Source organism: Kwoniella shandongensis, chromosome 5, assembly GCF_008629635.2.
Source record: "Kwoniella shandongensis chromosome 5, complete sequence".
Lineage (NCBI taxonomy): Eukaryota > Fungi > Basidiomycota > Tremellomycetes > Tremellales > Cryptococcaceae > Kwoniella > Kwoniella shandongensis.
This window is the reverse complement of record NC_089291.1, coordinates 105,424-129,782: the sequence shown is the minus strand read 5'-3', so window position 1 is coordinate 129,782 and position 24,359 is coordinate 105,424. Positions and strand designations below refer to the sequence as shown.

The window sequence follows — 24,359 nt, the reverse complement described above, 5'->3', positions numbered from 1 at the left end:
CATCAGGACCAGGATGATCCTCCCCTTTGCATGTACAAGCGGAGAGTCGTTGTCCGGGAAGACTGAATGTCAGCGTCGACCAAGCAAATTGCGACTTACTATGAGATCGGTCCGTTGTCTGCGCCTGAAGTAAGAGCGGCGATTGGACCTGTTCCGTCTGCGCTCGTTTGGTTGGGCAGCGTACCAACGTCGCAAGAGTCATAAGTATACGGCCAGGTGCCTTCTGTAGTCGCACCGTAACCGGGTCGACCAAGATTTCCCATCATCCAAACACCGGGCCAGAAACCACTGACACGGTTAGTACCGGGGAGCGAGACGCTGACCTCGATGTAAATGGAGTATTGAAAGCACATCTGATTCCACGACTGCAGCATGCCGGACTTGAAGTTGAGATCGTGGATGGGTTCTTGACTTTGGGTGATGACCAATTTGCCGTCCCGTGTAGTGATAGCTGAGGGATCATACCACTCGAAGTCTCTGAGCAACGGATGATAGCATCAGTACACGAATGACGAAAATGAGGGGTAAAAAGACCTACCCGGTTGCCCAATAATGTAGGTCACTGTGAAAAGGTCAGTACGGATATTTCACACATCAGATGTTAAGCATTAAACATACACAGCGGTCCAGTACGGGTCATCTCCGGGGTAGAACGTTCTACAAAGCACCACAGTCAGCTTTCAACCGCTCCATGTCTGCACAGCTGGTCGACCCACCTTCCATCCTTGTTGAATTCATCCGAGAACACTAGGTTATAGGTCTCTCCATCAAATCCTGTTCTCGTATATACATCTTGTGGCGTGTCTGGGTCGATGACGGATATGAAACCAGTTATGAGCGGGATCTGACCCGTGGAATTGATGCCTCCCAGATTATAGGCACCGTTGGTGGTAAGGTGGTTTTCTGTGTAAAAGGTGATGATAGGATATCCGGCGAAAAGGGCGACGAGGGCCAATGCGAGAAGGAAGAGACATCCGATGTTCATAAGACCTCGCGATGTGAAGATTGTGCCTCGGTCGTGCTAAACGAGGGTCGGGATGAGCATCATTGTGTGATCTCGGGGAAAGTTTCATTTATACACACCTTTTTATCCCGCTTGGGATCTGGGTTATGCAGATAATCATCCGCTTCTGGATCACTACTCAACCCTGCACCCCAGCCTAAAGGATCTGAAAAGGCCTGTTTATTTCTTTGTCCACCCGTTGACTCTCCTCCCAGCATCGGTGAGCTTTGGTTTGCTGGTGAAGACGTTACGGAAGGACCATATCGACGAGCGTTGGAAGAGGGCTGTGGAAAAGGAGGTCAGTCAGCGATCAAGTTGCTTATCGGGAACGAGCCGCCAGATGCGAGGATCATCTTAGAATAGCAAGACGAACAACTTTTGGATCTGCGAAAGCAGGTTTAGGTGGTGGTCGTGGTGGCCGGGGGTCTTTGGGAGGTAATGGGTTGTATGACATAGGGAGGAGAGGAAGAGGGAACGGTGGTGATGTTGCGAGTCAGGCAATGACAAGTGCAAAGGTAAGAAGCGGCGGAAGGAAGAGCAATAGTTGTGGGACGATGAGCAGCAATGCACTGAGGACGTCAGGTAAGGATGAAAGCTGTGAAGTGATGTATGTGAATGGTTGATGAAAAGGAAATAGAACAACAACCCACGGACCCCTCTCGGTCGCACGGACAGCATGGTGAGTGTGTGGGTGATGTAAGGTTGATTGATCTCACTTTAAATAGTGAAACATGAGCAGAATACCATCGGACGTTACCGTCCAATTTGAATATGCTTTTTTCACGTTATCCCGGACTTTAATCACTGCGAAACCTCGCAGCATCCCCACGATCCAGGTTCACAAAGCATAACCCCGCACACGTGAGATGAGATGATGTCTTGGCCTCCCCATGATTAGAACAAGGAATGGAGCTCAATGGAGCGGCACAACCGGCGACAACGAATGCGAAGAGAAAAAAGGAAAGCACGGCAAAATAATAAAGAATAACGGATGACCGAGCCGCGTCGTCTTCAACTCACCTGTCTATAATCCCTGCTTTGTCCCATTAAACCCTGTTGTGACTCTGCTCTCGGTACATATGTCCTACCCGATTCTGACGATGACATATTTGAAGATCTTCCAGGCAGTAGCAGCGGACGGTTGGTAGGTGAAGCGTCGCTCGCGTTCGACTCTACTTCCGAGTTCCTGTCTGAGAAAGGATTGTTTGATCGCGCGGCAGAGGTGTGATGGCGGGGATGAGGATGTCCTTGTGATGTAGAAGGAGGTGGGAGAGGGTCGTATGATGTAGTGCTGGCCTTGTTAGTGGGAAGGAGGTTTGGAGATACTTGAGCGGTATGAGGAGTCGTGAATGGGTAATTAAAGTTATTGTTGTTGTTGTTATTGTTGTTCTGTTGATTAGGGTTCCGAGACATGAGTGAAGAACGAATGAAATGCAATCGTCAAGACGATCATGCACTGTTGGTCGTGAGGTGGTTTCCGCCGATGTATCGATGATCAGTAAATAATGTCCTTCGAGATCGCGACGAGTAGTAGAAGAAAGGAGTCATAATCATTACTTACCATCACAAAACGTACACCACCGTAACCAATTCATACTACTCTCACACACACGTCTCTTCCCTCCAATAATGACAAGGAATAGCGGGACTGCCCAATCGGCGAAACGGAAATCTATACTTACTACCACCATACTACTACTACTACTACTCTGTACACATTCCTTGTCTGTCTCGTGTCCCACCCACCCACATGACTTACATCGCCTCAATTATTATGTTGTGATCAAATAGTATCAAATCGCCACTTCTGGCAATATTCAATTATCAATCAACGCGGGTTAACGGAGTGGCGTCTATATCAGGAAGCGTCTAAAGGGAGCAGGGAGAGCTAGAGAGAGACGCGTCGTCGTTGGTGGATGCACTGCATAGCTTGCTTGTTTATTTGATTGTCAAGAAGGATGGTCAATTATTGATCAAGAAAGACAAGATGAAAGAGAACATATTATCGTCCGTTCTGATCTTATCGATATCAATCAGGGGATAGATAAGTTTATATACCCCGAAGCAAGGCAGACACAAGATCCAAGCTTGCAAAGCGACTTGGCACGGGAAGCGAAGCAATAGTACCAACTTGGCACTGAACACTATAATAACTATCAATCAATTAAGCACTAATCCACCGCAGGCGAGGTTGCGGTTGCAAGTCTGAAGCGCAATAGATAAGCCATGATGATGATTATGTCGTGCATGGACCAAGCAAGGTCAATAAGATGAGATGGATGGCGAATCGGACGGGAAGACAAAGTATGGAATGCTCGGGATCTATACCGCTGCAGCTCGACATGTGTCACAGTGGGACCTCGACTATTATTGCGGGACATTTTGCAGATTTCAGTTTACCACTATCAGTGCCAAGAACATCACCTCCCACTCGACACACAAGATGCAAACTTGAAGTAAGACCTCTCCATCTCGTCGACCGCCCAACACATATCTGACGGAAGACGATTCCATGCAATAATACCCTTATCTGTAATCACATTTATGCATACGTAAACAAGGACTTTAGTGCCAAAACATGTGGACCGGCAGATTCGGACCCGAAGGCCATACCGGCCCGCTTTCACTCATACCAAGAGTGGAGGTGGGTTCAGTATTAACCAGTGTGTAAGTCATTTGATAGCACAGTTCGGATCATCATCCTACCGTGTTGGTATATATACCTCATAAGCTTGGTCTGCAACTCCTATCAAATTCAACGTTTCTTTGATCCGTATTATCATAGCAACTGCACGACGTATTGAAGCAACATGTCTGGTACTGCTGGAACAACCAAGCTCGCAGGGAGAGTAGCCATTGTCGGGACAGGACACCGAGCTCGTGTAAGTGTCGGGTCTGCCTAGCAGCAGCCTTCTTTCCCTTTCATTCCTAGACGTTAAGGCCCTGGACTTGTACTGACACATGTATCTCTTATCCTGACGGGTATAGCTCTACACTAAAGCGATATGTGATCGTCCCGCTATGCAGCTCGTCGCTTTGTGCGATACCAACCCTGCACGAATGGATCACCATCAAGCGATTTTGAAAGAGCTCGGACGCCCCGAGGCCAAGAAATATGCCGCCGTAAGTTTTCGAATCCCTCTCATCTGCACGACCAGTGACTCATGAGGGAAACGTTTTGTAGGAGGATTTTGATAAGATGCTCAAGGAGGAGAACCTTGATGTCTTGGTCGTCACTACTATCGACTACACACACGATCAATATATCATCCCTGCCTTGAAGGCTGGTATCAAGGTCTTGACAGAGAAGCCTATGACCACGTGAGTGACCTCCGCTTTGCGTATACTGTAGAGGTGCAGTTACTAACCCGCGCTTCAGAGACGTCGAGAAGGCCAAGAAGATCTTGCAGACCGTCGACGAGACCAACGGTTCTTTGCAAGGTGAGCTAGAATTCTTCAGCCTAGCCTAGATCTAGCTTTCTGCCCAGACCTCAGTGACCGACACTGACCTCTACCATCCGTAGTCCTCTTCAACTACCGATACAACCCTGTGCACTGGAAGATTGCCGAAGTGATTGCCGAGGGCAAGATCGGAAATGTCAAGTCGGTGCACTTCGAGTGGCTCTTGGTGAGTGCGGACAAAGAAGGCGCAACAACATGTATTTGGAGCTGACAATGACATGCAGGACACTGTCCACGGTGCAGACTACTTTAGACGATGGCACAGATACAAGGACCGATCAGGTGGTTTGATGATCCACAAGTCATCCCATCACGTGAGTCAAAATTCCCTTTCCCTTCTCCGTGACACCATCTCCCTCGTTAGGTTTATCTGCGAAACAAATGAGATTCCGTGGCTGACAGGTCACCTATTCCATCTCAGTTTGATCTTGTCAACTTCTGGATCCAGTCAAAACCCGCTGCTGTGTTCGGTATGGGTAAACTCGGTTTCTACGGTAAAGAGCAAGGTCAAAAATCTGGTTGGGCACGAGACTACGACCGAGCGAGGGACAGCAAGGAAGCTGCCGATGATCCGTTCGCCATCCACCTCGAGGATGAGCCAGGATTGAAGGCTCTCTACCACGATGCGGAGCACATTGGTGAGTGATGTTTGGGCTCAGAAGCATTTCCGTCATTTTGCTAATGCCGGTCTATAGACGGTTACCACCGAGATATGAACGTCTTTGCCGATGATATCACCATCGAGGATGACATGTCTGTTCTGGTCAACTACGAGTCAGGGGTGAACATGACATACCACCTTACCGCGTACAGCGTGAGTCGCCTTTTCTTGTCTGAGGACAAAAGTTCCCGCAATCGGACCTACGTCCAACCGCCCACCCCACCTCCTATTGCAACTTCAGCTGACAACCTCATAGCCTTGGGAAGGTTACAGGGTCATGTTCAACGGTGACAAGGGTCGACTCGAGCTCGAGGTCGTCGAGTCTTCGCATCGAGTGCCTGCAAAGAAAGGTGGCGATGCTGAAGGTGTTGTCCACGGAGAGAAGGCTTTACCCTCTGAGGGCGGAGCGAAGATCACCTTGCAGCAATTGTGGAAGCAGAAGGAGGATGTGCCATATGTTTGGGCAACCGGTGGTCACGGTGAGTGATCTTCTATTGCTGGTGAAGGCAGAGTGTTAGGCGAATCAGTCGACGTGACAGTTGCTGACTTGATTTTTCTTCTTGTCAGGTGGTGGTGACGACGCGATGCTCGATCAGATCTTCGGACCTAGACCAGGATCTGAACCCAAGAAGACACCGATCAACCGACTTTCCGCTAACCAAGTTGACGGTACTCTGGCCATGGCCGTTGGATTAGCTGCAAACGAGAGTTTCAAGACTGGAAAGTTGATCAACATCAAGGAGCTCTTAGGTCAGCAGTTGTAGGTTGTGCAAAGAGGGTTAAACATAGTCGTTCACCGGTGTTGGGAGAATGCACAAGGTTACAACGTTCAGTTGCAGGAGTCCAGTGATCCGGATGATACTAGGTGGCCTGACAATGATTACCGTGTGTTTCGTGGTTTTACATTACATTCCTTAAGACCCAAAAGTCGATCCCACATATCGCGCAATACGCAGTTTGATTGTCAGATAATCATCACATCTTCGCGCAGATGAATGCGCTCCTCCTCCCCTGCTATCTCGCCTCGGGTATATAATATAATATGATTAATATAGAAAAAATGGTATCGTTGAGACACCTTGGGTATATAAATAATCCGAAAAACGATGAGAAGCTCTCGCTTTCTCGCCCTCCGAATGAGAAAGAAATCTATTTTGTTTTGACTATCACTTACGTCCGCTCCAGCTGATTCGCGATCACATCACCGCACCGACTTGACTGGTACAGAGACACATTATCTCCTCCGTTTTCTGATCCTCCCCTCCACCTCTCACTGCTTTGACAGTATGTCTCTATCCCATTTACACGATTATTCCATCTTGATTTCCGCTACCAAACGCACACAGCTTTCTTCCAGTCTCTTCTCTCCGCCCCCCCTTTCCCACGCGTAAGCCTCACACTCGTCCCTTCCCTCCTTTCCTAATTCCAGCTTCTCCACGCCCACCATGACGCCCTCTACTCGTCCTCACTCCCAACTCGTCCCTTACTCCTACTCCTCGTCATCCTCTTCGGGGTAGCAACCCCTGCCTCTCTCGCCAAACCGCTCTTCCTCGGTCCTCGACCGGGTGTAGTAGTAGGCTTAACGTCGGCGTCCGAGTCAAGGTCGGAGTGAGAAGATTTGGCGGCAATACGACCTGATCGTCGGGAAGGGGTGGCGGGGGGCGCAGAGCTGGTGCCAGTGGTAGGAGTGGGACTGTCGGATTTCTTGTGTTGGCCGGAGTAAATCTTGTCGGTGAATGGGCTACAAAAATCAATACACAAACAAATCTCATTAGCTGAGAGCTCGAACTGGAATTGATTGATAAGAAGGATTTCACTCACCCCTCGTACTTCAACGCGATGGAATAGACGATCCAGACCCAAGCGGCGAGAGCGAGACCGACCGGACTCTGGAACCAGAGCGCAGTGCCGAGATGAGAGAGGGCAGAACCGACATACATAGGGTCGGAAAGGACGTTGAAAGGGAACGAAGTGACTCGGTGAGTCATCAAAATACCAAAGTAATCACCGAGGTATGTACCTGTACAGCATCACAATCAGCTTTGATATACTTCCTCAAGGCAGATGGTGGAAAGCCATGGATAGCTGTAGGTAGTGATTAAATCCACAACGCACCGGTGACGCCCAAAGCCCACATTGAGGAGATGACAAAGGTCTGACCAGCAGCGAAGAGGATCGCAGCGAGGACTTTGAAACCGGGGTGAGCGAGGACGGCGAGTGCCGGTTGGTCCTTGACAGCGCCGAGGTAGCTACAAGTTGTACAAACATGGTGATGCGGCGGGAGAAGCAGTTGAAGTAACGAGGAGATGAAACCGAGGACAGCCCAGTCGTCGATGCAGTGAAAGGAAGAAGATCGTCGTAGAAGCACGGAAAGAGAAGAGAGAAAGGAGGAACATAAGCGGGCTTTCTCAACGCTTTTCTAGTAGTTCAATGGACAACCCACAGATGATCCCTGAAACCACTGAGGGAGAAGATGGAGATGGCCAACAGGTAACATCCGAGCAAGGGAGATCGAACGATCTTGGTGATGGTCTTGTTTCGGAATTCTATGGGGTGAATGGGATAGAAGTTAGCTTAGTCGGTCCTCATTTCATGTCAAAGTCAATGTTAAGCGGAAGAGCAGTAGTCGAAGCAGGGAGGCTCCTGGACAGTTCTATCGATCCATCCTGTGTACGCAAGATCTAGGATCTCAAGACCTCCTCCACAACCTACTACCCATCACACATCATCTAGCTACTCTCCTTCCATCTCCTCCCATAATCCCGATAGGGAATGCCAGATAAAATGCCAGATATGAGAGAACCAAACCATCAACGCACCATTCCTCGCGACCGTATTCCAGAAGATCGGATTGAAAGCGGTCATCGCCACGAATGCCCACAAAGATGGTTTTTGCCATTGTACCAGCTCTACGCCTGTTGAATAGTTGAGTTTGGGCTCATCGAAATGATGTAGAGGGAACCAGGAAGGTAATGAATCGACAGCTAGGAATTTTGACATTTTGCCGAGTGTCGGTTGTTAACGAAGCTGATTACACTTGTCTAAGTGGGTCGAGGGTCGAGTGAAACACTTAAGAGGTACTGCCAACTATGGTTGTGAAGATGAAACAGAGAACAAGGATGATGACGAGCAAGCCACTCTGAATGGAGAGAGATAGGATCCAGTGTTGACATGGACGCGAAACGCGATGGTAAAAGGGATCAAAATTTACCTCGTTCGGTAATTTCGGTTCAGAACGAGCACAAACCATACAGCTTCTCCCCAAGCAAATACCAAGAGATGCAGATGAGTGAATGAAATGCATTGCGATGTATGCTACAATTTGAGGTGTGTGGGATTAATGCTATGCTATTCTATCTATGCTATGTTTCTATGATTCGCTACGATCTGATGTGTTATAATAGTGATCCTCCCATGAATGCAGTCGGAGGAATTTATCCACTGCTCCCTGTTCACAGCGCCTTATCACCTCTCACTCACAATGACCTTCACCGCTCGCGCTCCTACACGCCCTTGAGTCCACCCGTCCTTACCTCTCCCTCCTCTAACATCGCGACATTCTTCCAGATCTTCCTCTGCTTCTCCTTCTTCACCTCGTTCCCATCCAACCATTTCACCTGCTGTCCTTCCTTTGCAGGCGGATCACCTCTGCCACTCTCCAATCTGTCCAAGACCCAACTCTTCATCTCGTCACCCCTTGCGCTCCGCTTCCCTTTTGCTGCCTTTTTCTTCTTGAGTCCTGGTAATCTCTCCAGACATTCTTCCAGAACCTTTTCCGTCCTTGTTTTGTATTCAACGGCTTTTCCTCGATCTGGGAAAGCGACTTCTAAGCGGAATGATAACCAGATATAGAGCACTAGAGATTTATGCAATGTCTCCAATTTCGGTAAAGACGAGATCATGACCTGAGGTACGAATGGTCTCTCGGCGTTGGGACCCGTCGTCGACGATAATGGAGGTAAAGTCTTCAATGCCTCTTCGACCTCTTCAAGCGTACCGAGCAGATCCGACTCTTCGAGTATCTCGTCAATCTCAACGACACCTCTGCCGGCAAAATCCTCGACGAGAGTTCGGAATATCGCTTTCGCTCGATCATCACGGACATTGACGGGTGCGAAACAGAAAAGATCGATCTCGGTCAAACTCAATTGATCTCGAAGGGGTTCGACCAAATCCGCCAGAGGGAGTTTATGTTCGTGCGCAGCTAGAACTGTCTTCGCAGGCGGTTGAGCTAAAGCTGCGAAGTGCTCGAGGAGAGATGCAAAGCTCGTTCCGGCCGGTAACAGAGCAGAAAGATCGGCAAGGTTTCCGTGGGGAACCTCGAGATTCGCTCGAGGGATCGAAGGTAGAGAACGAGTCATCAGTTCTCGAAGAATAGGTAAATCCGCATCACGTAGTGTCGTCACCAGACCACCTGCCGCAGGCGTCTCGTCAGGAGTCGCAAGTCCAGCAGGTGTAGTCGCATTGTCGCTCGCGGTCTTGTATCGACCCGCTCGTCCGGCGATCTGCTTGATCTGGGTCAGAGCAAGGGGGACTTCGGTTTTCCCGTTGAATTTGCTGAGCGTTTCGAAGATCATCCGTTTGATTTTACTGGTAACACACCGTCAGTTCATCATCCTGATTCTATAGTCGCCTGCCTGAGTTTCGTACTCACAGATTCAGACCCATTCCCACGGCGTCACTGGCCACCAGAACCTTGCTCTGTCCAATCTCATCATTGAAGTCTCTCGCCTGTTCCGCCCTCGTCTCGGGTGGTAATGCTCCATAAACGACTGCACATTTCTTTCCCGCGGTACTTTCCACCTGTTTTTTCACATTGAAGATGTTCGTTCTAGAGAACGTCACGATACAATCTCCATCTTGGATATCTTTGTAATCATTCCCTAGACTTTCGCTTGCGACAGTCAATGGTGTCAATCGATTATATTGGTGAATGGTGAGTTTATCGCCAAGAGTCGATACGATCGATTTTAACAATTCGACAGTCGTTTCGTCTCCACATAGGTGAACTTCCTTTGCAGCTACTCCCAAGACAGCTTTGGTCCATGAACCACCTCTTTGTCCATCACCCAACATCTGAATTTCGTCAATGACAACTACGTCGAATCCTTGTCCTTGTAGTCCTGCAAGTGGGAGCATCTCCACTGTACAAGATAATAATCCAGCATCCGGATCGACAACTCTCCTCTCTTCTCCCGTGAGGAGGTTACATGCTTTCCCTTTCCCATCGAGATCTCCGACCGTACCGAGATTCATCCTCTCCCACACTTCATGGGCTAGTAGTCGCAATGGACCGGCATATGCGCCTGATTTAGCACGAGAAAGCGCCTTGAGAGCATTGTACGTTTTTCCAGAGTTGGTCGGTCCGATATGGAGATGGAAATGACGAGTCATGGCTCTGGCCGCGAGATAATCCGTCGTATATGCCAATCTCGTCAAATCGGTGGTTTCCAAAATCGCTCGAAGATGTGTTCGTTTCGATTCGGCTAGATCGGGAGAGGCGATACAGAATGAGAGGAAATGTCGAAGGGCACTCGCTTCCAGTACAGTGAATAGTCGACCGTCTCCCATGGCAATGATCAAGTCTTCCGAGTTCCAACCACCAGCTTCGAGAGCTTGCTTTGCCATCTCATCGTTTTCACATCCTTCCAAACGTGATTTTACTCCTTCCAGCCAATCTTTCGATATCGATCCTATATCTGTCGATGTGAGACCATACGCTTCCAGCTTGACCCTTGCTCGGGGTGATGTGATGAACTCAGGTAGACGGGCTAGTACCGCGCGCAATAGCTGACGAGCGGTGGGTGGAGGTTTGGTGTCGAAGTCGCTGACACTCAATTGTATTGGTTCTCGAGTGAAATGACCATGTCGAGGGGGTCGTTTATCACCTCGAAATGGGGGTCGGGAACAGTTGAAAGGAGGTTTGCGAGATGTAGAAGGGGAGAAGTTCGATCGGACTTCTCGAGAGAGAAAGGTGGAGGTTGAGAGAGACCGAGAGGTAGGTAATCGCATGTCAACTCGTTGGACGTGGCTGTAAGCTAGGCACTTCCGACAGAAAGGGCGCACCGATGGCCCTGCGTGTGACAAGGACATGCTGAATTGGTGGTCTCGATAGATGTGTTTGTCAAGAGGCAAGATATAGGAAGATCTCAAAATTATGATGAAACTTGGGTGGACGAAGTGAAATGCTCTGAATCTGAAATCTAAAGTGGGGTCCCAAATAACTTTGAGGGTTAAGATGAATGGCGATTGCCGTAATAATCCAGGTGACCGGCTGTAACTGCAACGCTGCAACCCAACATACAAGTACTCCCCTATAATCCCCATATCAACACACTTTTCCTACTTGTCTCTGAACATCCACCATCAATTCCAACTTCCCGCCACTGCGTATCACACACGAATACGGAACGATCAGCAGACAGAGACGCTCCCCATACCGGATAGCTTGGCCTGTTCGATCGCTCGCCTCTCTTGAGCCCTGACCTGGGAAACGACCGGCTTCCGAGCACCCAGCCATCAACATGTCGTACCGTGAGTGGTTGTGTCTGATCAATTTTGCCATGCATATCACCCTGCCACCTGTGCCACTGATAGTGGATACCAGCTGACACTGAGTTTGGCACGTCGTTGCATGCACTTCAGAATCATCCCATTCCCAAGCACAACTCGCTTCCCATCAAACGTTAGGACAACAACAACCTCCGCCCGTTCCTGCGCAACCACCCTCAAGATCCGAGATTGAACGAAAGCTATCCTTCAAGTCCGCAGCGCCGCCCTCACGAGCACATGAATCTCCCAAAAAGAAGGTGAGCACTGTGTTTTCTTTTTCCTGTTCGAGTATATGCATGATGAGAACTTACACTGGATGCTATTCTCCCTTTAGAAATCGACTCATCCGCCACCGCCTCATGCGAGTCATTCGTTCTCTCACCCACACTCCGTCTCAGCATACTCTGGCAACGAGTCTGACTCTTCGTCAATCGCGTCGTCCAACCTGCCCCCTACTCTCGGTTCACCCAATCAGACTTATCAAACGTCACCTATCATCTCCCCTGCGACGACGTCTGTAGGTCTTAGCGCTATAGCTGAACGACGAGCAGCGATGGGTACAGGTATGGGACCAGGAGAAGAGTTGGACGAATTGATGGAGCTAGAGGATGTGGAGGAAGAAGCGGAAGGCGAGGGAGAGAGTGGGAGTGAGGATGAGATGGAGAACATGGAGGGGCAACTCGAAAGAGGGGTGGAGGGTGAGAGAGTCATCAAGAGTGGTTATCTGTACAAGAAGCAGGAGAGAAGAAAGGTCAGCGGAGCATGCGTCTTTGTAGATCGCAAAAGCTGACCACTCATCGTAGGCGTGGAAGAGAAGATGGTTTGTCCTCCGCACAGGGAAGCTTGCATATTACAAGGACGAAAAGGTAGGACCGATTGAGCTTGTCCTGACATGCATCGTTTTGCTGATCAACTTCGTATTGCAGGAGTATTCACTCAAACGCGTGATCGATCTACGTGAAGTACACACTGTCGCACCCGTCACAGTGAAGAAACATCAAAACACCTTTGGCATAGTCACGCAAAAGCGAAGTTTCTTCGCGAAGGCAAATTCGCAAAGCGAGATGGAAGATTGGGTACATGCCATCAACGGTGTACGAAGACGAATATCCGAGAGGGAGGAGGAGGAACGTGTAAAACGAGAGAAGAGCGAAAGCGGACATCATCATGCCCTTCACGTGAATCAGCAAGGAAGGACCGGTGCGGTGCCTATACCTGGCAGGGAGAGGTCAGCGAATAGCGGATTACACAGTATCGACACGACCTCATTAGCAAGCACCAACAGCTACTTCGCCGAACGCCCTACAGCTGCGTCTCCTCAACAGATGTACTCTGCCGGCGCAGTTTCACCGACCTTATCTTCCGGTGCCATTATCCCACCATCGAGTCCGCTCGATACGACCAATTCTCTTACATCGCAATTCGCAAAGATATCCATTCCTACCCCACGAACACCGAGTGCTCAATCTATGGGATCTCCTCAACTTGGACCAGGAATGTTCAGCAACTCGCCTCGTCAACCCGCTGGAGGGGCCATGTCTCAACCAATATCAAGAGGTGTGAGCGGTACCTCGACTCGCAGAGAACCATCGGCCGGAAGTCAGTCCTCCACTGCAGAATACTTCCCTAGAGGCGCAATAGCGTCTCAATCATCTCAGGCTGCCGCCGCCGCTGCTGCTGCTGCTGCGGGAGGTGCGAGCTCGGAAGACGAGGATGAGGGTGAGACTGCCTACTTTGCGGACATGGCTGCACAAGGACAAGGGCCTCCTCCTGCCCCAGTGGATCCGAACAAGGTGATCCTAGCGGCGTACTTGATGAAGAGGAGTAAAGGACGAGGGAGGAAGGTGTGGAGGAAGCGATGGTTCGTCCTGACATCGCAAGGGGTCACATACACGAAGAGCCACATGGTGAGTTGAGATCCCGTCTTGCGGCAAGCAGATCAATTAGCTGACATTTGTCACTTGCTCGTAGGATAACCGGGCACTCCGATTCATCCCGCTTTCATCCGTCCTGGACGCTCTCGAAGTCGAACCTGGATCTCCAGCCGAATCTGAATCCGACTCTGATCAACCTGCATCTGCCCACTCTCACGGTCAATCACCCCCTCCCGCTCGTCAAGCGTTCCACTCTTCCATGCGAGGCCGATTGGGCGGTGCTGAATCATCTACCTCTACGCACGGACACGGTGCATCCACACCCAAACGAGGAGGACCTTCTCCCGCCGGTGGGGTATCGCATTCGCAAAGTACTACTGGGGGTATGACTGGCGGATCGGCGGATGAGAATATATTCCGATTGATCACTGCCAAACGGACGTTCGTCCTCTGTGCTCCTAGTGAAGAGGACGAGATCAAATGGCTTGCAGCGTTCCGAGCGCTCCTCAACAGAGAAAGAGAGAAAGCCAATGCGATCGCTACGACTCTCGGAGCACCAAATGCGACTTTCTCTTCTTCTCAAGTCCCTCCTCCTCCTTCTAGTCCTTCAATGCAATTTAGAAGACCGAGCGTTCCGTATATCACACAACAACCACCTACACCAGCAGGAGGTCCAGGAACAGGGACGGGTACTTCGACCCCGCTAGGATCAGGAGAAACAACTCCTCAAGGAGGAGTTGGCGAATCACAGATGCAAATTGGGAATAGAGGGAGAAGTGCGACTTATACGGCAAAGTCGGCAGTAGCAGATGTGGTGAGGAGATTCCATCCGGAACGAGAGAGGGAGTAACTCGTAAAGTAATGGAGTAAGGTGTAATCGTTTATTAGTGTAATACGAGGGACGAGGAAGTGAATCGTACGAGATGAGTGAGATCTTTAATGCGCTAGGGGACGAATTGAGGAGATATGAAAAGTAATGAATCTCTTTGAAATGTGTTAATGCCAATCTGCTGTCGAGTTGAGTGCACTTTGGAGTGTGACAATGCGCAATGAAAGAAGTAATGTAAATATAGAGCTGTGATGCATATTGTATTATTCTACCAACCATCTAACTACATTGTCCTGGATTGAAGCGAAACGTATTCTACTCTTTGGTATACCTCTGTAATGGTATACCGCCTATCTTACACACCCTCTCTCCCATCCGACTCAAACTCGACTCCGGATCATATCTTGAATTCTGTAATTATGAATGGGAACAACACAACGCAAGCTGTGTAGAACTATGATTGAAAACCGTATAAATCAGCGCCGGATGGTGATAAGAAGTGAGAGCAGAGAAAGGCAGACTCACCACTCTGACAGATAATAACAGGTTGATGGGTAACATCAATAATGTGATTGCTGGGTTGCTCGATCTTCGATTTGGCGGACCACGAGTGATCAAGATCCAAATAGAATAAAGAGCGACCGAGAAGAAATGGTAGAACAGCGTAACGGGTTTTGGTGACAGTCTAGACGAACGTTGATCCAGATCAGCCATCGCTCCACTCTTGTTTCATGTGGACGGGACTTACACTGATAAGAGACCAATAGGGCCAGCTACGTTTTCACCGCCTTTTGAAAGGTATTTGAAACATCCTTCTTGGAGGATCTCGAAATCGGGTGCTGCGCGGAACAATATCAGCTACCCAAGCTCCTCTACGTACCGCAGTTGTGTCTTCGCCACCAATGTGAGAGTATTCTTTGACTCACCATCCGATCCTCCGAAAAGGGAATAGAGAGCCACACTGAGAACATTGACGACCGCGCTCAACTTCTTCCTCTCCCAGAACCATTCTCTCAACTTCTCCGCGACCTTGTCCCAATCTTGCAATCCCTCTCTACCAGCTGGCAAGTCCTCGCTCGGTCTCAAATACTGAGTGAGAAGGACCGCATCGTTGAACGCTACGGTCATTCCGCCACCTGTGAGAGGGTGTCGCATGTTGTACGCATCGCCGACGAGGATTGCACCGGAAAGAGTGGTCGATAGACCTTGGATTGAAGGGGGAAGGAAGGAGTTGGGCATGGTACGGAGTCGTTGATTGTTCAATGCGCGGCTGAGAGAGGGTTGTAATGATTTGGGGATGAAGGGGAGGTATTTGTCCGCGATGTGTTGCTAAGTAAACAGGAGCAGATATCAGTTATGTATCGAACCTTTCTTAATCTGTGCTCGGACTCACCTTTAATGAACCATCCGCTACACTTGGTAATTTGCCCTTTATATCAACCAACATCCTCACTTCGCCCTTCTCCTTTCCGATCTGATACAACAACACCGGACCTGACGGTGTAAGACTGACCGTTCCCATATGTTTGATGGGCAACTCGCAATCGGTCAAGATGAGACCTACGAAATGCGATTTCGTTTCTGGGACTTTTGTTCTTGTTCCGGGAGTTTGACGGAATTTGGAGAAACATCCATCTGCAATGATGGTTATCGGTGCGTAAAGTTTCTTCACCACAGGTTTCGCGATCGGTGCTGTCGTTGGTGTACCATCGGGATCGTCTGGATTTGATCTTGTATGTTTGTCGCCACTAGAAGTAGAGGTGGTGGTGGAAGGTTTGAAAGCTGCGCTGACTCCAATCACCCTGTTGGTATGTTCGCAAAATTCCAAATCTCTAACTGTCGCTTCGAGTACCGTGACACCAGGAGCATCTTCGACAATCTTCTTTCTTAGAGCAGTGATCAATCGACCATGATGGAACGATCTTCCTTCTTTTTTACCCGAATCACAATCCAATATCCATTTCTTCCCATCGAGCTTCGTCCCTTCCAATTCAGTTTTGGTCTCTCCATTCTTCAACAGTTTCTCAACGACATGAGCGTCCCCCGCTTCGATAGAAGACGTATCTTGCTGTCCAGCTAATTGTTCGAGATGAGGATAATCGATACCGAAGATCTCCTCTTTGTTGACTAGACAATACCCTTCAACGGGGACAGCATCGATACCTTCCAATACCGAACCGAGGCCGAGCTTCTCCAACGCTTCGACACCGCCGGGTTGGAGAAGTTCGCCGACGATACGATCGGGTTCGGAAAGATCACGTTCGAGGACAACGACGGAACGACCAGAGTGAGAGAGGGAGTAGGCGAGAGCACAACCAGCAACACCGGCTCCGATGATGATAATGTCGGGTTGGAGGGAGTGGAGCTGGAGGACAATATAACAATCAGGTCAGCAGTCTGTTCATCATATGGTTGTCATTTGGATGAGGTAAGAAAGGACCAAGTGAATTGACCACCGCTCGACTCACCGAAACATGCTCAGCAGGACCCGAGCTGGAACCTACAACCTCAATATCGGGTGTGGAGAGGGGGACACTCATCGTTGTAAAGATGTCAGATATCTATAGTCTAATCTTGAAGTCGTCACGTATCACAGGCAAAGAAGAGTGAGGTTCAGATCAAGAGAATGACGATTGTTGCTGTTATATGAGTTGAGTTGAAAATAAGAGTACAATTGATGAACTCGCGATCTGTATCTATTGTTTTTCCCAACGACCAAGTTATCTCAGGCACGGGTCGATCTTCCCATCGTACCACTAGTACCACTAATAGGAAAACACGCGATCTCACCCGATCTTACCACCGTACCACATTTGTAAAATGTATCGTATCATGCTATGTATGCATATCGAATCTTGTTATTGTGTAATATGTACAGGGTGCTTGTGCTATATGAATCCTGTCTCTACGAGATATCCGTATCTACGTACAGTGCTATGCCTGGCTCTTCCTCGCGATTTCGCCACCTCATTCACCCACTGGTACTTCACATTTGCCAAGCTTAGGTCCCCCCACAGTCGGAATGAACAGACTTCGCACCGTCTGGACAGTCGTGTATACGCCGACGAGAGACCCGAAGATGATCAGGATCCAGTCAAGCACAATGGCTTTCCTGGTCTTGGCGACACCTCGCAGATGGAGCATGGGTGGGTAGATGAAACAGAGGGGGATGCTGCGAACCGATCAACAAAACGTCAGCAAATGTTATTTATCGCACACTCCTGTCCTTGTTTCAAGAGGAACAATGACACGAAGTGTTAAGAGAGAAACCACTGACCAAGCAAAAGATCCAATGAGCGACACAAACTTGTCCAATTCCGACGATCCAGCCCACGAGAGCAATGAACAGAAAATAACCGTAAATCCTCTAAACACGTTCTTCTGCCATTTGACCGAAGGGTTGTGTTTACCCGATTTGGAGAACAGACCATTCTCCATGATTCTCACAGCTGGGAAGAGTTGAAGAGGACTGGACAAAAGGATGGCAACGGAGTCTATACAGAAGGTGTACTGTCAGCCCTTGTCTAACAACGAATGGATTAACCACAGCTAACTCACATAAAAATTGAACGGCTTGGACAAACTTGTCCTCCTGCGGCAAGTTGACAATGACAACGGTTTGGATCTTGCTTCCATACGTAGCGTAGGACATGACACCCGCACCCGCAAACAGGACGGCGACAACGAACATGATTGCCGACAACACCATGGGGAACTTGTGCGGTTCTCGCATTGACTCGGTGATGGGAATGACCCTGTAATCGCACATACCATCAGCACTGTGTCCATTGTCAGTCATACAGGCCCACTCACAAGCCAATGCCCTCGAAAGCGAAGACTGCGGTTCCGATGAGGAGCGGGAACGAATCTTTGTTGAAAAGCGCAACATCTGCGATACCATGGTGGGACAGAACCGAGACTTCGTTGGCTCCGATGTAGATGACTGCACACCAATTACCGCGTCAGCTTACACGTTCGTCATTATCAAAATACACGGTCACACTCACGACCGATGAGGATGAACGCATCTGCGATCAAAGCAGTTCCTGAAAGCTTCGCCAAATTCCTGATCATCGCAAGTGGAAGGAAGACGATCAATTGGGCAAAGATGAGCAATCGGACTGGAATGTATTTTCGACAGTCCGTGACGGCCATGATGAATGCTTGAAGGTTTTCAGCGATGAAGATGGTATAAGCTGCGAGGGAATAGATTAGTACGTCCTCGCCGTGCGGACAAGAATGACAGGGCAACCCACCCGCGACAAAACCGATCTGGGATACCGCGATAGATGTGAGGATGATCAGACGCATGTGCTGGCCGTACAGAATCCCTCCGATATCTAGAACGACTCGTTAGCTCACTGCAGATACTGTTCATGACCGAGCTCACCTCCGAAACTGCCTGGAACCTTCATGTATGTCTGTACCAGTAGCAAGAATGACCACAGAGAAATACCAGCAATGGCAACCATGACAATTGCCGAGAAGAGGATACCTGGTAAATGACTGTCAGCTAACGTCCGTCTCTTATCATAACTCTACTAGCTCACCTCCGTTGAAGAAGCTGTATCCAACCCCAGAGTTGTCAGTTTAGCAGTGCAGTTGCGAAACATTTCCTCCACTTACGCCTTGCCCATGAACAAGATACCGGTGCCTACAAAACCTTTCAACAGCTACATGGCGTTTCATTGTCAGCTTGTTCACACCCACAAAAGGCCTTGGTGAGCTCACCATCAAAACCGCTTGTGTTACACTGGCCGTCCCGACCGCTGCTCCTGACTTTGTGCGTCGATGTCTCGTCTTGCTCATTCCTCTGCCTATAGAGCCGAGTAATGGCGCTCTCTCTCCTTGTGGGAAGCCGGGTATGGAATCATCCATCCTTCCTCCTGGGTGTTGAGCAGAACCGCTTGCAGGGAAAGATTCTTCATCTTCCTCTTCTTCATCCGTCACATCTTCATCTTCGTTCAGATCTTCTCCGGCCTGTTTGAGTTTTCAAAGATAAACCGTATCAGCTTCGATCGCTATGCGGAACTGTGCAAAGCCCGGATCCAACGGAAGCTGGTTTTGAGTGAAGGAGTTGACTTGACTTACGAAATGACCATAGAGGAATAAGAAATCGACAACGTTCCTGACCATCGTTGGTGCTTCCAAACCTTGTTCCTGAGCACGATTAACGACGAAATTCCTCCTAAACCCTCCTGGTTCCTTGATATGCGCGAGAGTAGGATCAAGAATTGCCGATCTGTCAAGTGGGACGTGGGAGAAGGATGCGGATCGAACGGGTCGAGAGCGATGTTCGTGTTGCCATTTGTACAAGTCGTGGCTGTGCGAGAGTTACACAAATTAGCAGGCAGTTTCACGGATGGAAAGGTAACAACCCTCCACGAGGAGTAGATGGAATGACAGAATAGGTGAGAGGAAGGGGGAAAAGCACACCGCACTAGCACTCACGTTACATCACCACCCAACGCATCGTATGGGATTGGGAACTGTTCCGTATCATCTCTCGTATGTACGCCCGTACTTCCATACCCGCTAATTCCACTTTCTCCAGGCGTAGAAATCGACCCCCCTGCACCAGCACCCGTGCCAGAGTTGGTAGGTGCATCCATCTCATCTCCAAAAGTCTCTTCCTCTCCACCTGGTGTAGGTGTCGATCCTTTAGATCCATTACCTCTCTCTTCGACACTGACCAAATGTCTTCGTAAGACTTTTGCTTTCTCTTCATCTGGTATATCAGCGAGATTTGAAAAACTCGAATCGCCAGCGCCAGCTCCGGTCGCAGCTTCTTTGGCTTTACCATTACGAGGAGTTGAAGTACCTGATCCTTCACGAGATAAAGATGGTCGGATATTCGAATTTTTCCTCGAGAGAGGTCGTGAGGCAGATGGTGAAGTCGAAGTCGATTCGCTCACTACAACAGGTGGAGCCGGAGCCGGGGCAGGAGGAGGAGCATTGGTGTTTGGGGAAGTACCCAATGCAGCTGTTAGAGCTGATGTAGTAGATTTGCTTCCTATTCCTTGAGGAGATTGTTTTCTACCGATCAAATTATCGCTAGATGATTTGGATGGGATACCGGCGTTTATTGAAAGACGACGATCTTTCCCCCCAGCGATAGGTGGGGTAGAGCTATTCAAAGGTGATTTGAATGATGTTGAAAAACTTCGACCGACAATACCGCTCGTCCCTGCTGCATTTTGCGAGGATGAGATCGAGCCGCTTCGTGGTGGGATATTGGGTATAGGTGGTGTACCTGCCATAGTTATGATAGGCGTCGAAGTACGTGAAGGTCGCGAAGAAGGGTTATTCGGGATAGAAGAAGGTTTGGTGTTTGATACAGACCCAGGTGTGGGTGCTGGCGAAGGTGAAGGTGAAGGTGACATCGTTGTTAAATCTATCGGTGATTTGTATCGGTGTCGGTGAGCAAGCACGTCAGATACACTAAAGGGTCTTCGGCGTTGATGTAAGTTAATGACACGGACCCATGCTGTACGCCGTGGTCCGGTACGCTAGCAGCGCTGTAAAGTGAAGTGACTCTACTTAAACCGGACATGTACCGCCGGTCATCTCCGGCACGTGGCAGCGAACAAAGTCGCCTTTATTCCATTTCAGGCTGGAGAATAGGTCAATGTGGCGTTTTCCGTGGAGGGGAAGGCACACGTTCGTAATGGAAGCAACTGCATTCATGATACATAGAATCCAGTCGAGCAAGCATATGCACTGTCCATGATGTGTACCGTATGTGTATGTATGTTGTATATATCTCTTCATTTTCTACTATCGCGATCATACTTTCACTCATCTCCTACCCACACCCAAACCCGGCGTATCTAGCCCATTCTTCCGCTTCTTCGCTCTTGCTTCCAATATCGTCATCTCGGGTGTAGCTTCTGCTCCCACCACACTTCTAAGTCCAGGAGTGGCAGGCGCAAAGTGTGTAGGTACCAAACCTAGTGACGCTGCCATATCTGCGTTACAGGGAGAGGAAAGCAGCCATTCTTTCGTGATCGACGAAGGGACATGCAGCGCAGAGTTGGACGGCTTGACGGGTGTATCGTACGATGCAGTCGGGAGAGCCAAATTGGTCGTGTTGACTGAGATGGTACGAAGTGCAGAACGCGTTTGACCGGAAATACTTTCCGCCTTGGCCATATGTCCGGAAGGAGAGGGCTGTTCCACCTTACGTTTCTTCGTGACATTCGTCGAGGGGTGTGGCGATGGACTCGGCATTGTTATAGAGTGTCTCTTGCGATGACGACCTAGAATAAGACCGGGTTCACCGTAGCGTTCTGTCGACGGACCAGTGGTAGTCGGTCGAGATGGTGTTTCGTTGAGAAGGAAAGGATCGTCCAGAGTCGAGCGATTATCGAAACTCAGACTCCTTGTGACTTCAGGTCGAGGATCTTTGAAAGGCTGGATGAAGGATCTCGCTCGAATAGGTCGAGTAGGTACAGGCGAGACGATTGGAGAAGGCTCAAGAAGACTTCCTGACCACGCCCTTATTCCCCGTGTCGATGCTTCGCCGCCTCTTGTCAATTGTGCGCTGCGAATCCCATTGGTAGCGGAGTTGTCGGGACCTCTTAGAGGTGTGCTGTGGAGGTTAAGCAAGCTCTCTGCCGCAACCGCTTCGCCCTCAGTCTCCACACTTCCCTCTTTCCTCCCGCCAGCGATGTTGCCGTCACCACTATCGGTGTCCCAGTCACCACCAAGATGCATGTTCTCCCATCGCTGCTCAATCTCATGAGCAGGCTCCAGCTGGGTTTGGGACTGGGTGATCCTCTGTTGCCAAGGGAAAGCCGCGGACCAAGTCTGCTGGACTTGAGGTGGATCTACTGGCGAGAAGCAGGGCAGTTCCTCTTCTTCGATTGTGGGGGTTTGAGGCTGTCCAGAGTGATGCAAGCCAATCAACCTTTTCGAGATTGACTGGGTTGGGTGTTCGGGTCCGTGACTGATACCTGTGCTTAGTGGATCTTGAGCAGGCTGGGCAAGATACGGCGGGTGGAGGGTTGACTGGCTGAGCCAGGGGAAGGTCGGGAAGGTCTGCTCATTCTGATCAAAGGTTCTTGCTGAAGACGTCGGGATCTGGGTGTTGAGAGGATGTAGGAACAAGCTTGGAGGAGAAGCTGTCGAAGGTGTTGAGGCCGTACTGAATGTGTGTTGTGGAGTGATCGATCTCGAAAAGGGGATCGACGACGCGACGGATGTGGACCCTCCACTGATAGTTGCAGCCTTCTTCCTGCCCATGCCTTTCGTTTCTCCCTCGACTTGTAATTCCATCTCGTATTCCAATTCCATACTAATATCCTCTTGTTCCGGATCCTCATAGATGATATCATCCTCTTCATCCTCTTCTGGTTCTTGTCGGATCTTATCTCCATCACGGATTGCTTGAACGTCACGAAGTATGTCCTCGGGAATGATGATCTTGCCAAAAGCGCCGTTGAGGAAACGACCTTTGACAGAGCTGTGGGCTGATCGGAACTTGGGAGCGACGAGCCGCATTCCGCAAGCTGTGACGATCCCGTTAGGTCCGAAACGCTCGAGAAAAGTAGAGTGGGTCTTTTCGAGTTGGATTTGCTGGCTTCGGGCGGAATGGAATGTGTTAGTAGCTGGTCTGGTCTGAGCAATGTTGCTGCACTCACCGGTTCTTGTTAGCCCATTCTCTCTTGGCCTTGAGATTTCGGTCTTTCGCATCCTTCTTGTTCTTCGGACGATCCGGTTCTGCGACGATCGTTAGGTCAGACCAAATGTTCAAAGACAAGTGATAAGCGTTCGTGTGTGCGTATGGAGGAAACTTACCAAAATCCCATCTACTTCTCCTCTTCTGGACAGCCAACGGTACCCCATGTTTATCCTGCAAATGTCTCCTTGCGACACTCCTCGCATTCTTCCCATCATAAGTCTTCGAACACACTCTGCAGGTATACATCTCATATTGACTCGTATGACCTTGTATTGCCATCGTCCCTGCTGTTCCTGTCGGAGCGACGACAGGATGAAGGATGAGCAAGTCGTTCACGTCGAGTATAGAACCAGGTGGAGCTGGGAGGAGACCGTTCTTCGAAAGTCCCTTGAGTTGGATAGGCGAATGTTGTGGATCAGGCAGGAAAAGCGTAGCTCCCTCGTCGTTGTCGTACGAGATTGTCAGGGAAGGAGGATGTTGTTTCGTCCTATTTGGGATGTTGGTAGAGATTGGTTGAAGAGCAGTAGCGGAACGAGGTGGTGATTTGTTCTTGGGAGGATGCTGCTGTTTGGCTCGAAGGGGAGGATGTTGTGGACCTTGTTGATTGGCAAAGTTCTCTTCCGCATAGGAGAGTGGGGCCTTCTTCTGTCTTGCAGGTCTTCCAGAGCCGGATCGAGCAGTCGAGATTATGGTTGTAGTGGTCGGCATCGTAGGCAAGCCGGACATGTGGTCTTGTGAGGGGAAAGGCGATTCGATCTCGGTTTCAGAAAACGAATCGACAGTATTGAAACTCTCGACTCGCTGCATAGTCGGTTGTCGTCCTTGTTGCCGAAGAGTGGTGAATGACGGTGCTTGGTGATTATGACCACCGGTGGTGTCGACCCATTGATGCTGATCAGGAGAGGGGAACGCTTGTTGTTCACCTGGGACTGCTGTAGGAGGAGGGAAGAAGGGTGGAAGAGGTTGACCGTTTGGGGGGTGTATCGTTCTGGTAGGTGGATAGTAGGTGAAATTCCACTGTGACTCAGACATCGGGCTGAAGTAAGTTGGAAAGGTGAGCTTTGTCCACTCTCCGCTCGGTTGGTGCTGGCGACTTGCCCCGCGGCTTAACTTACTGGGAATGGGTGGATGACCTATTTGTGCAGAGCTGCAGAGCTGCAAAGCAATACTGGGTACAAAACAGTCTGAGCTAGGTAGTAGACCTAGCGATAGGGTGGAAGTGATGCGTCTACAAAATATCGAGAGCCCAACTGGACAGCTGCAGTCAAGATATGAATAGAGCCAATGTCACGACA

General features: G+C 49.6%; 8 protein-coding genes across 8 annotated transcripts; 2 read left to right on the top strand and 6 right to left on the bottom strand.

Moving 5' to 3' along the window:
• Nucleotides 1-98: 98 nt before the first annotated feature.
• CI109_102753 (uncharacterized protein) lies at nt 99-1,457 on the bottom strand (the record flags this gene model as incomplete). The annotated part of the gene is made up of 6 exons (XM_032006068.2): nt 99-477; nt 539-562; nt 619-657; nt 717-1,021; nt 1,084-1,287; nt 1,377-1,457. The coding sequence occupies 6 exons, from the start codon at nt 1,455-1,457 to the stop codon at nt 99-101; spliced, it is 1,032 nt and encodes a 343-aa protein (XP_031859649.2).
• A 2,356-nt stretch (nt 1,458-3,813) lies between these two features.
• CI109_102752 (uncharacterized protein) lies at nt 3,814-5,890 on the top strand (the record flags this gene model as incomplete). Its single annotated transcript, XM_032006069.1, has 10 exons — nt 3,814-3,885; nt 3,992-4,126; nt 4,188-4,324; nt 4,383-4,444; nt 4,528-4,631; nt 4,690-4,779; nt 4,887-5,103; nt 5,161-5,279; nt 5,383-5,605; nt 5,694-5,890. 10 exons carry the CDS (start codon nt 3,814-3,816, stop codon nt 5,888-5,890), a joined length of 1,356 nt encoding a protein of 451 aa, XP_031859650.1.
• A 691-nt stretch (nt 5,891-6,581) lies between these two features.
• Nucleotides 6,582-8,126, bottom strand: CI109_102751 (uncharacterized protein; the record flags this gene model as incomplete). Its single annotated transcript, XM_032006070.1, has 5 exons — nt 6,582-6,867; nt 6,948-7,146; nt 7,242-7,375; nt 7,570-7,672; nt 7,946-8,126. The coding sequence occupies 5 exons, from the start codon at nt 8,124-8,126 to the stop codon at nt 6,582-6,584; spliced, it is 903 nt and encodes a 300-aa protein (XP_031859651.1).
• Nucleotides 8,127-8,629: 503 nt separating this feature from the next.
• Nucleotides 8,630-11,219, bottom strand: CI109_102750 (uncharacterized protein; the record flags this gene model as incomplete). The annotated part of the gene is made up of 2 exons (XM_032006071.2): nt 8,630-9,716; nt 9,781-11,219. 2 exons carry the CDS (start codon nt 11,217-11,219, stop codon nt 8,630-8,632), a joined length of 2,526 nt encoding a protein of 841 aa, XP_031859652.2.
• Nucleotides 11,220-11,650: 431 nt separating this feature from the next.
• CI109_102749 (uncharacterized protein) lies at nt 11,651-14,402 on the top strand (the record flags this gene model as incomplete). Its single annotated transcript, XM_032006072.1, has 6 exons — nt 11,651-11,660; nt 11,772-11,935; nt 12,013-12,429; nt 12,482-12,544; nt 12,605-13,585; nt 13,650-14,402. 6 exons carry the CDS (start codon nt 11,651-11,653, stop codon nt 14,400-14,402), a joined length of 2,388 nt encoding a protein of 795 aa, XP_031859653.1.
• A 376-nt stretch (nt 14,403-14,778) lies between these two features.
• Nucleotides 14,779-16,921, bottom strand: CI109_102748 (uncharacterized protein; the record flags this gene model as incomplete). Its single annotated transcript, XM_032006073.1, has 6 exons — nt 14,779-14,835; nt 14,907-15,066; nt 15,130-15,220; nt 15,308-15,710; nt 15,775-16,746; nt 16,850-16,921. The coding sequence occupies 6 exons, from the start codon at nt 16,919-16,921 to the stop codon at nt 14,779-14,781; spliced, it is 1,755 nt and encodes a 584-aa protein (XP_031859654.1).
• A 427-nt stretch (nt 16,922-17,348) lies between these two features.
• CI109_102747 (uncharacterized protein) lies at nt 17,349-20,764 on the bottom strand (the record flags this gene model as incomplete). Its single annotated transcript, XM_032006074.1, has 12 exons — nt 17,349-17,553; nt 17,659-17,875; nt 17,940-18,136; nt 18,195-18,324; nt 18,389-18,577; nt 18,638-18,721; nt 18,772-18,876; nt 18,932-18,945; nt 19,008-19,054; nt 19,113-19,361; nt 19,473-19,704; nt 19,833-20,764. The coding sequence occupies 12 exons, from the start codon at nt 20,762-20,764 to the stop codon at nt 17,349-17,351; spliced, it is 2,601 nt and encodes an 866-aa protein (XP_031859655.1).
• A 415-nt stretch (nt 20,765-21,179) lies between these two features.
• On the bottom strand, nt 21,180-24,096 carry CI109_102746 (uncharacterized protein; the record flags this gene model as incomplete). The annotated part of the gene is made up of 3 exons (XM_032006075.1): nt 21,180-22,962; nt 23,024-23,102; nt 23,181-24,096. 3 exons carry the CDS (start codon nt 24,094-24,096, stop codon nt 21,180-21,182), a joined length of 2,778 nt encoding a protein of 925 aa, XP_031859656.1.
• Nucleotides 24,097-24,359: the final 263 nt, after the last annotated feature.